Here is an 11,386-nt window from a genome sequence, read left to right on the forward strand (position 1 = left end):
AAAAAAAATGCCGGCAGGGTGGTCACATGGTCGCGACCAGCCAATGTTGGCGCAGTGCCGGCAGCATTTTACACAGTGTACTTTGCCGGCTGCCGGCACAAAGTTTCCAGCAGTTCCTAGCCATTGGCTGGCTGCACTCGTGATGTGGGAAGGAACTGCTGGCAACTTTTCTCCCGGGCTAATCTGCCGGCTGCCAGTAAAATAGGCGCAGCCGAAAGCTAAAGGGTATCAGCAAAACCGGCCATTCCGAGAAACAATCCTGTATATTGTGGGCAATGGGTTTTTAGGAGGCATCTAGCAGCCTGACAATGGGACTTGGTCCTGAAAAGCTTGGAAGAAAATTGTCTGGAGGTCCCTAGTAGTGTTAGCAACATGTGGTGCATAAGATTTGTTTTTATGGATAATTGGGAGTTGCAAGTATTAAGGGCTGTCGGTTGACATTTACTAGGCTTTGTGAGTGTGTTCATACTCTTGACAGACCTCGCAAGGCGTTTTGCAAGTATTGGGGGCTTTCGGTTCACATTTACTAGGCTTTGTGCGTGTGTTCATACTCTTGACAGACCTTGCAAGGCCTTTTCCACCCTCTGGGCAGCACCTTGCAAAGGGCTCTAGTGTTGGGATGTTTCCTTCTCAATGCTGCACAAGGCTGTGTCCAGGCACCACGTTTACTTGAGATTTGAAAAAAAATGAGAAAATTATGTGTGTGTGGCACTTTTTGTTCTTTTTTATTTTTCTATTTTGTTTTTAGTATTATCACTACCGCCTCCTTCTCCTCCACCTTGTCTTGAATACTTTTTGGCCCTTTGCCGTGAGCAGAACTTTTTGTGCCAAAATTTGGCCCTCCATTTTTAGCGTAGCCCACGTGGCGGCCCCGCTGTGCATTGGTGCTAGGCTACCCCGGTCTGTTGCCTGAGGTGAGTGGGTGTTTTCTGCCCTGCCACACCCTCCCCTCTGGTGCAGGCACAAGAAGTCGTCCCTGGAGACTAAAGTCCTTCTTGAGGAAAGCGACGACGTGGTGGACGTGTAGGCCCCCCTCGCCCCCCTGGGCAAACCCGCCCAGCACGTTGTGCCTCGGTCTGCCCCCTCTGCGGCGCTGTGCGCGCACTCGAGCCGACGAGGCAGCCACCACGTGCGGAAGGCGCACTCTTCTGGCCCTCTGTCGACCCGAAAGCTGTCCTTCGAGGAAGGTGCGCTGCGCTCGGGCAGATCTCGTAGCAGATGCGGAGCCCCGCTGGTTCGTACCCCACTGAGGCATTCATTTACTCGGGAAACTTGAGGGCACCCTCAGTCAGCCAGTTTCGTTTCTCATCACACGCCACGAGTGTCCGTTTGGTCGTCCGTGATTGGCTGCTGCTTCTACTGTCTGGCGATAATCAACAAACTTGGGCACGAAAACGTTTTGGAGTACTCGGGGCACAACTTGGTCATCGTCGTTCGCACGCAGTCGTCGTCCCTCGTGCTGCAGTGTGGTCGGGGCCGGCCCTGTGTCTTCACCAGCAAGCTGTGAGCAGTCAGCATAGAGGAAACCCTCGAATTGCGGGTTTGTGCTTCCAAAGTAGCCCAAGTAGTCCAATGCAAGGATGAACCAAACTCAATGGGGAATTTATGAGTGCGGTGACAACATGCTGTCTCAACCCGAGTGTTGCATGACTACAAGATGCTCGTAGCATAATTGAGTGGCAGGTCCCCTAACGGTAGGCAGCAGGTCCACTAGTCAAGCATTCAACCAAGGGCTGTCAACAGTCAACGGGAAGAGGCTAGTCCATGCTGGTAGTCAGCTTCGAATGAGATTTTATTTCTTTTCCTGCGCAGTCTCTATCATCGAGGTTTCCTTTCAACGCAGCTGTCGTAATATACTCAATGCCGTACGGGAAACGGCAGCTCTCGCAGTAAGTGACCGCGGTCTCTTGAAACACTGTGCCATAGTGAATGGTCATCACAAGCTGCGTGTGCAACTCTTTCAGTCGTAAACGAGCGTCCAAACGAGTCGAACTTGTCATTCCACGGTTGTCGAGCCGTCAGAGTTTGTGCCGTGCAGTCCTTGGCCGTGGGTGAATGTCTTGGCATTTGTGGACTGTGTGCTGCTTGTACACCTGTCGTAACTGTCAAAGGTTTTGTTGTGTAGCGTTGTTATGCAGTGCTAGGGAGAGCAGTCAGTGTCGTTCCAGGAGCATCGCGCTTCTGAAAATGTGCTCGTGACATGTATTTACAAGGTTTTATATACTACGAGTTTTTATTTCGCTATTGTCTTCTAGAGGCTTACGAATTTACATAGGTTTAGTACTTATATACTGATCTCTGCATTTATTGAACGAATATTTTAACATGAGGAAAGTTTTTTTTTATTATTTGTTGTTTATGTTCGAATGAATAGCCGGTGTTTGAGGTCTCTTTTTGCCGGCGGTTAAAATATGTTGTGCAAAAAGGAGACATTCAAGTCCCACGTGCTCCTTGTTGGAAAGCGGGATTAACGATAGACATTGCGTATAGTTTCGTATTGTAATATATATACTAAAGGAACACTGTTACTCGAGTGCTGCACCGCCACAGGGGCTGCCATAAAAGCTGACAGTTGTTTGTCTTGCGTAAAGCTTTTAAAAAATTTATGACGAATAAATATTTTAAGGGCCATGCTTTTACACTGATAGGATGACTTTCAATAGTCTTTGGACAACAATATTGTGTTTTTTTGCAGCCACAGGCAACTTTTGAGCGTGGTTATGGGCCATGCCAAGTAAAACTGAACACTTCTTTGCTGTATGTAATGGCACACTCGTTGACGCTCATCTCGTGTGGACACTAGCACCAGATTTCTCTCTAGTATATATATAGTAGTGTGAAACTCTGTGGGGCAGTTTCCCGCAATGTAGGCAGAAGGAAATTCTCCGAGGTTCTAAACTGGGGAGGCATTATTACAAGCCGGGATCTGAGTTGTTTTGAGTGCTCTACTTTTAAAAGCTGTGATTGGAAGTTGTGTGGTAAGTGCGGCGTATTCATTCAGGCGACAGTTTTTTTTCAAGCAGCTGCAGTTTGATACAATGCAGCGAGTTAGCTACTTTCCCTAGGTGTAGTGATGTGTATTTTATGCATGGCATGCTGGACTGCTTCTTTTACTGGTGGACATTCCGTCGAGCGTTGCCGAAAATTGGCTGATAATGAGCAGTTTTATTGCATCAAGACTGTTGCCTGTGTTGGAGCAAGGGCACAAGCAAGGGGTGCCCAGTGACTGAGGAGTAGACATTTGGGCGACTGAACCGTGGAGAGGTCAAGAAAGGTGGTGTCCAGAGGCTGTCAGCCAGAACTGGTGGCAAGGCACCGTATGCTTCCCTCCCTCGACACGAGACTGGTAATAAATGAGCCCTCATAGCTGCAAGCCGGAGGCTGTAGTGCAGGCAAGCTTGGTTGGTTCTAGCCTAAGAAACACTGTTGCAGTTGACTATGTTTTTCGCACCAAGAGTGCAGTGCTTGCCTAGTGATACATCAGTGGCTGTAAAATGCTTGAACGCACTGGGCAAAAAAAAATTAGTGCATTCTACAATCTGGGAATACTTTCTTTTGGAAGTTATGCCTTGTTTCGTTTGCAAGTATTTGTAGTTCTGCAACTGAACCAGGTGCTTTGCAGGCTAGCAAGTGTAGAGGAATTTACGATCAGCTTGTGCAGCTCGTGTTTAGGGGCGAGTGAAGACCACAGGCTCCGCTGCACTACTGGTAAAGCATCTAGTTTATACAAGCACTGAACAGAACGGCAAGCATTTTGAGAGGTGGCTTTCTTAGCCAGTGCTTGTGCGAGACTTGGAACCAAACAACAGCGGGCATTTTCATTTAAAAATGTTGGTCTCTCTGTGCGATCACCTTTTTCTGCGAGGCATCCTGCTTTTGCAGTAGTAGCATCTCTGCACCTAACTGCTAGTGCCTCCTTCTTACCCGGCGTTACAGGGGTGGGGGAGGAGGAATGCAGTGGCGTCGTTTTGTTGAAGTGCCACTTGGCCGTGTCCGGTGGCAGCCCTATCAAGCCCGGCGTGTGCCAGAGCTCACTGCTGTCCACGTAAGGCTTGTTAGTATGTGCAGTTTTTCGGGCTGGTAGCCTTCTTGGAGTGCATATTCGGATGCCATTGCTGTGCCCACACCAGTGTGATCAGTATCGTTTTTTGCTCCGTTCCTGAAGCGTCAGTGAAACAGCACCCTTCGTATATCATACGTTTAGCCTATCAGTGCAGCTGTGGATGAACAAAAGGACTTGCTTCTTTGCAGTGTACACTTAAGCTAGTAGCCTAGAAACATCTTAAGAGTGTTGTGCTGCGTAATCTTTCGGTTGCATTATTGGTACAGCGGGGGTGCCATTTTTATTGGGACTTACTTGTAATTAATAATGGGAAGTCGCGAACAGCTTGTATATAGGCTAAAAAGGCCGAGCATCGACCCAAGCTAGCCTGTGGCATGGCAGCACTGGCGTGAAAACAGAGGCTTGCGGCGAGGTAAGGCGTGCAATCAGGGGTCGCCAAGTGACTGCTGCTGCTCCTGTGGGGATGAACTGCTTTTGTTTTGGTTGCCAGCTTTTCATTTGGGCAGCAGCAAGGGCAGATCACCTTAGTCGCATGCCTGGTAAAGTAGGTCTCGCATCTGTGCCTCGCCACTCGTAGCTTTTGGTCTTCGCTCAGTCGGTTCAGCTCATGCTGTAGATGACTGTGCAGCATTGGCAGCACGCGGTATTCTGAAAGTCGTGGCACTATTTTGCACCGCCCTCCACGATGTCTTTGCCAGCTGGATTCATTTAGCTTCTGGTTAGGTTCATTTTTCCCGTGAGCCACTAGTAGCAAACATGCTCATTTTCAAAGTACTGTTTGGAAGTTGCCCGTGTTTCATACTGGCTGCTAAAATTAGGGGACGAAGCAGTGGAATGTGATGTTGGATTCCACACGTATTCTAAAAGCACTGTGCCAAGGGGCTGCAATCTGATGACAGATTTAACCCTCCAGGAAGTCTGGGGCTTCAGTGTTGTCGAAGGGCATTCTCCATCTAATGTTGACGTGAGGCTCCACTACTGCTGCAGAAATGATTTGGATGGCCAAGAAGGAAGATGCGGAACTTGTTGGCTGTCGATACCCACTCCCACCGAACTTGCCTTCTAAATGCTGTAAATATGCTTGTTCCTGTGCCTTCCTCCCATGGTGGAGGTACTGAACCATGGAACTGTGTAGTGGGCACCAGGTTTTTGCGATTGCTATGGCTGCCAACGGACCCATAGTCCTCTCGCATGCCCAACACCCCCAGCAGTGCTCCATGAAAAAAGACTGAATGAGCGCACACGAGTAGGCCAGCAGCCATAACAGGCGGGACCAGAGGTTGATACTTGTCAATGTCATCTTTTATCTCAAAGGGACAGCTCGTGTGTGGCTTGAAACCCACGAAGATGACCCAACGAGTTGGGACCAATGCAAGGTAAACCTCCATCAAGTTTTTTGGAAGCCGACGGCTTTCTGCCAAGGAAGAACTTGCATCCTGCACCCGAATGCCGACAGTGTCGTACGTCACGTACCTCCAGGATGTCTTAGCTGTGTGCCGGAAAGTTGATCGTGCCATGCCAGAATCTGGCAAGGTTTGCCACGTCACAAAAGCATTGCAGACGATGCATTTCACTGGCTGGTTTCCTAAAGCTGTTCCACAGTTGACGCATCATCACAATGTGTCACTGGTTCGAGGAAGCCAAAAACACAAATTTCCCAATAATTTGCCTGGCTTCCTAATACGGCCATGACTTCTCGGGACTTAACAATGTCTGAGATGTTGACCAGGAAATGAAAGCCATGTCTCTCCCTGCCATTTTAAAACCTGCACCGACAAGCAGCCTTCCTTATCGCTCATTCAAGAATTCGGAAGCTCAAGCCTCTGGTCTCTCTGTGTGGTGAATCATTGTGGTAACCACCAGAGACGTCGTGTCGGTACTTGTAATCCAGTTGAGTGGCATATGCTCAGCAACTGGCACATCAGCCACCTATCTCGCTAGTATTTGCCACGGAGTTCGTTGCCGCCACAATGGACCTTGCCGAAACTCGCCTCCATCCTTCTGTGTTTGCATGGTTACCACCATTTGTGCCATTGTCCTGTTCCCCACCAGTTCTAGATGGTGATTACATTCTTACCCTGGTTGTGGGTATTCTGCTTATTTGCAATGTGGTAGCAACTATCAAGCACAATCAGACTTTTCTTTCCGTTCTAAATTTCTGCCACTTCCGGCAACTTTTACCGCGAAGGTTCTCTCTAGTGACACCACGCCTTGTCCTTGAATAGTAAGTATTGAAGTTACCTCAATTAGAATTGGCATCCTCTTGTCCACATGTCCAAATGTCCACAGTTATGCTGTCAAAGATGTTTGCCCCCAATCTGCTACCTGGCCAAGCTGACAATATGTGTAGACCTCCTGCTGAAATATGCTGACATTTTCTATCTTTCCAAACTTTCCTTGGGTCGTGGTACTGTATGCTGCATTCACACTGGTGATGCTAGGCCTATCCAGTGCTGCCCATACCATGTTTCAATACTTGAGCACTGTCATCCAAGCTGAAGGGGCAGAGAAGACACCATCGCACCTTCTTCCGGCCCTTCCAGTCCTTGGTTGTCCTGGTAAAAACCAAGGATTTCACCGAGAGATTTCGCATGGACTATCACCTGAATGAGATTACCAAAAAGGATGTCTATCCCTAGCTCAAATGGACAATGAGATAGGCTGCCTACACAGTGCCAAAATCTCTTAATCGATCTTTGTTCAGAGTATTGGCAAGTCGCTTTGAATCAAGTGTGCTAAAAAAGAATGGCCTTTATTACTCCTGCCGATCTCTGTTGATTCTTGCCATTCTGCTTGTGCGACCTTTAAAATAATGGGCTCTCTTCTCCATGACCTGGAATAATCAACCTGTCTTTGCCGTCTAGACAATGTGCTTGTTTCTTTATCGAGATTTGAAATCCAACTATTCTCGTTGTATTCCGCAAGGCTGTCCTTCAACTGAATTCATCTAAGTGCCCCATTGGCTGCCACCAAATTGCTATTCTTGGGCACCTGGTTCACGCTAACGGGCGTTCCACCGAACTGAGGTAAACTTCGGGCCATACAAGGCCACGCACGTTGAAAGATGTCAGAAGCTTTCGCAGTTTTCACTCTTGATTTGCGGGGTTGTGAGCGCTTGTTAAGACTGGCTTCCTTACCACTCTTGCAAAGAAAGATGTTCCGTTTTCTAAGGGCCCACCACAAGCCGAAGCCTTTTCCACTGAGATCAATGCCCTTTCCACTCGACTGCTTTAGCCCACTTTGAACACTTTGAAGCTTCAAACTAATGCCAGTGGAGTGGTCGTCTCAGCCCAGCTCTGGAGTGGTCATGTCTGCATCGCTGCCTCCTGCAGCCACCTGCTTTTCAATTCCAAAGTCAGCTACTCCATCTCTGGATGCGGATGCCTCGCTCATGGGGGCTGTCTCCAAATTCCAGCAAACCGCTCGGTGGTATCATGCACTCTGCTGGCTGTCTCTCTTTAGAGACTTTATTGGCCAACTCGTATGATGGCCTTTGTATGATCGCTAGGCACTGGCAGGCACTTCGGCAGCTCTACGACCAACCCACAGCTGATCCCCGGGGCGTCATTCGCACTTACAACTGCATTTGGCGCCAGTTCGGTCAGGTCTCTATCGATCGTTTGAGCATTTCATTGCTGCCTGTGATTAATAAATGCCGACGGTGGAAAACTGTGACCCTTCTCCTGGCTGGCTTCCTATAACCACTCGACATTCCCAGTTTCCCTGTGTCGGTCTTGACTTCCTTAGTCTCTTTGCAACATTTTCTGGCAATTAGTGGGCCACCGACTACACGACCTGCCTTGCAGTTATGCAAGCCCTCCCAATAAGCTTCGCTACTGACGTTGTGGACATTGTGCTGTATGATATCGTCCATCACCATGGCGCTCCTCGACAACTATTGAATGTCACTGAGGACATGCTGCACTCGTACTAAGCTAAACGCAAGCCAATGACAGCGTATCACCTTCAGGTGAATGTCCGCACTGAGCGTGTGGATTGTACCACCACAAGCAAGCTTTTGACGTATGTTTCGTCTGATCGCCGTGACAGGGACGAGACCCTGCCATACATACGTTTACATACAGTTCCTTTCGACATGATACTGTCGGTTATTCTCGTTTTTATCATTTTATTTGGATGGGGCTCAACATTGGCATCAGACACTCTTGTACCATCGACTGTGGCTTCACCCACTGAATGCGTGCACAGCGCCATAGCATGGGCTGTTGCTGCTGATGGCTCACTGATTCACTAAGCCACCACACGGTTCTTTACGTTAGACCCCACATCCACTTCTCCCCTGGTTTCTTGGTGCTCTTGTAGTCCCAAACGGCTGCCACCTTGCACGGACCCTTATCACATCCTGCGTAGGGTGACGAATGTCATGAAATGACCCAGCCAACATCGGCCCATGTGGGTCAAGCCGTACCGTACAGCCCTCTTATTATGGCAGCATGCCTTTAGTGATCAGGGGGCCATGTCAAAGGGCAGCCTTCACCCAGGTTTGGCTACTGCAGCAGGGTTTCGTTTGGGTGGGCATAGAACAAGGAGGTGGAGGCTGTGCGTCATCGGTGGCAGTGCCACTGACCTCGATGCGGGCTCCCTTGGCGGTGTTGCCTTGTAAATACTGTAAATATATTTGTTCCTGTGCATTCTTTCCATAACAGTATTAATTTTCACCACAGCAGAACACTTCTTGGTAGTGTGGCAATAGGTAATAAAGCACTGTGCCTGATCTTACAAATGTACTTTTGCACAGCTCCAAAGGGTATCCAAAATTGTTCCCAAATGGTATTTTTCCTGCTTGGAAATTTTTTTTTACATCCCAAACTGACTGGATCACCATTGAGATGGGATGAGAGCCAAATGCTTTCCACTGGGCTGTACCACTGGTGTACCGCTGGCTTAACTGGGGTACAACTATTGTGAAATTACGTCTGTCAACTTGTGTTGTAAGTGCACCTGTCACGTTGATTAAGGAAGAGCCTTTTTTCTGCATTGGATGTCATGCACCAGGCCAGCAATGTGCCCTTCTGTGCCAACTCTGAAAGTTTTCTTGGCAATGCAAGGAAGCCTTCTCATGAAGGGAAATTGTTGGATGTGCACCGTCAAAGCTGTGCTACTGTTTCGGGAACACTTTGGGTGAACCAAAACGTTCCTGGTTTTGGTTCACCCAAACCAGCGCTGTTTTGGGTGAACCAAAAACGGTGCTAGGAGCTTTGCAGATTTTAGTTTCAAGGCTGGGCAACAAATGACAATGAACTATATTGCAACATTTCAAGAGGTCAGCGAAACCTGGACTGGGAGCTCTAACGTAGTAACTGAAGTCTGACCCACAAAGGTGTTGCACAAATCCATATCCTGACTTTGTATCCTGCGTTGGCTGTTTTAGTGTGGTGTTGTTTGGTACGTATTTTGTGAACCAGTTCAGCAATTTTGGGGCAAAATTTTTGAATGTTGACAAGGCAAGAGGGCTTCTCGGAAACCTGGCACTTGACACTACGGTACAAGAGCGTCTGTGCCAATTTTCTTTTGACACTATCGTTGTACGCCCTTTGTTTTTTATTTTAAAGAGTGTTTGGTGTTATGCAAAGTGTGTGAAAGGGGGACACCAGCAAAGCTTGGCTAGCACTCGGCTTCCATTGTAGAGAAAAATTTAACCCAAGTGCCTTTGTAGCATGCTGGTGTTAGCGATAGATGTCTGAGTGTCTATATTTTACATGTGAAAGCAAACTCAACTGAGATTTCTCTCCTAACTGCCTGTGTGTAGTTTGAGCTGTGAGACCAGGTATCTGTTCACTTTTTCATTATTGCTTTGCAGTTTTTATCAAGGCAAGGAAAGTTTCAGTGCCTTCAATATCTCGTAGCAGCATGGTTGGCCTCTGGTAAAGCTGCAGCCTGTTAAGAGCACTAGATACAAAACCTGCACTCTGGGGGGCACGAGCAGCCAAGGGCAAACACGCGACGTGTTATACTTTGTGAGAGGGAATAAAGCTGCACCTTACCACCCCTCTTGAGAAAAAAAGAGTGCATGCAAAAGGCACTTGAGGATTGGGAAATCAAGGGTTCTGCATTACTCCCAGCTAGTGTAGCTACTGCTTGAGTGCTTTCGTGGGCAACGTGGAAGAACAAAGTATATTTTGGGGACAGCTGTGAAGAAAGGAAATTTGGCCATACCAGGGTGGTGTCCACATTTTTAGCCACCGTCAGTGGTAACGCTGAAATGTGCTGCATGCAGTGGCACTAAAAATGAGCTGCACTACTTTGTACAAATGTGGAGGTGGTAGCTTAGGGGCACGGGCTCTTGCCAGTGGCCTTGTTGGTCGCTGTACAGCGCAGTAGAGCCCCTGCAGTCTAGTCATCAACCTTGACTAGCACTAACCAGAAAGTGCCGAGAGGGGAAAAAGAACACATCCTGGTTTGAGGCTTGAATGTGCCGGGGCAGAAAGCCACTAACAAACCCTATGCTTGCCTTCAGCATTGTGCTTTCGGGGAGTCCCTGCACCTGTACTAGAGGTGAGCGTTCAGGACACAAATCACGCTTCCTGGCTGTTCGAGAGCTGCTGGTTTGCACTGGTGCAGTGTGTGCAAGTTTTTGGTAATATATGGACATAACAGCAGTGTGCGCAGGACTTAAGGTCCTTGGCTGTAATCTGGCTAGCCATGTGTAGAACACCGACTTTGACCTTCTGTACATAACCATGTAAATACATGTCAGTCTGCTCCTCGGGAGCTGGCATTTTTGATAGGCCGAATAAAGTCTTATTTTTCTAGAGCTGTTCTGTCTGCTTCCATGTTTTCCGAAAGGAGGGGTTTGAAAGTGGCTGCTTCCTGTGGAAACGGTGGCAGGAAGGGAGATTTCTTCTGATGTAAACGCAGCTCCAAAGCCAGCATTAAAGGGACCGCAAAGACAACTTTGGTTTATTAAGAGGACTGCTTTGTCTCAATAACAAAGACACAAAAGATGCGGCAGCGCCAACTCACCGGCCACTTTCTCACTCGTCAAAGTGATCTGAGGGGTTAGTTGCTCGTTGACTAGGGTGTCGAACTGGAGCCGAACTGAAAACTGGAACCGGAACCAATCCGAACCTTTTTTCTGCCATTTTGGAACTGAACCCAAATCGGAACGAATTGAAAAAACCCTTCTGAACCGGCTCCAGAAAGGGTTAGTGAAACGGTTTTGGGAACTGTTAGAGTGAACAGAGTTTAGAGGGAACAGAGAGAACAGAGGGAACAGAGTTGGTCGGACCAACCTCGATATTTTTGGGGTTATTTTGCGGCATTCTCCCTCTAAACCAATGAGAAAATTTGGTTACACACAAA

The 11,386-nt window shown here is 48.1% G+C and overlaps 1 protein-coding gene across 1 annotated transcript in view; it reads left to right on the forward strand.

The window, feature by feature from the left end:
* Window positions 1-10,838, forward strand: part of LOC144180709 (solute carrier family 53 member 1) — a 68,827-nt gene extending 57,989 nt beyond the window's left edge. Inside the window, exon 14 of the mRNA XM_077708994.1 lies at window positions 961-10,838. Coding sequence (XP_077565120.1) covers window positions 961-1,027 — 67 coding nt within the window. The 3' untranslated portion in view covers window positions 1,028-10,838. The remainder of the gene's footprint in view (window positions 1-960) is intronic.
* The last annotated feature ends 548 nt before the right edge of the window (window positions 10,839-11,386 follow it).

The sequence above is a fragment of the Haemaphysalis longicornis genome, unplaced genomic scaffold, assembly GCF_048455015.1.
Source record: "Haemaphysalis longicornis isolate Haplotype H1 unplaced genomic scaffold, Haemaphysalis longicornis Haplotype H1 scaffold_1, whole genome shotgun sequence".
NCBI lineage: Eukaryota > Metazoa > Arthropoda > Arachnida > Ixodida > Ixodidae > Haemaphysalis > Haemaphysalis longicornis.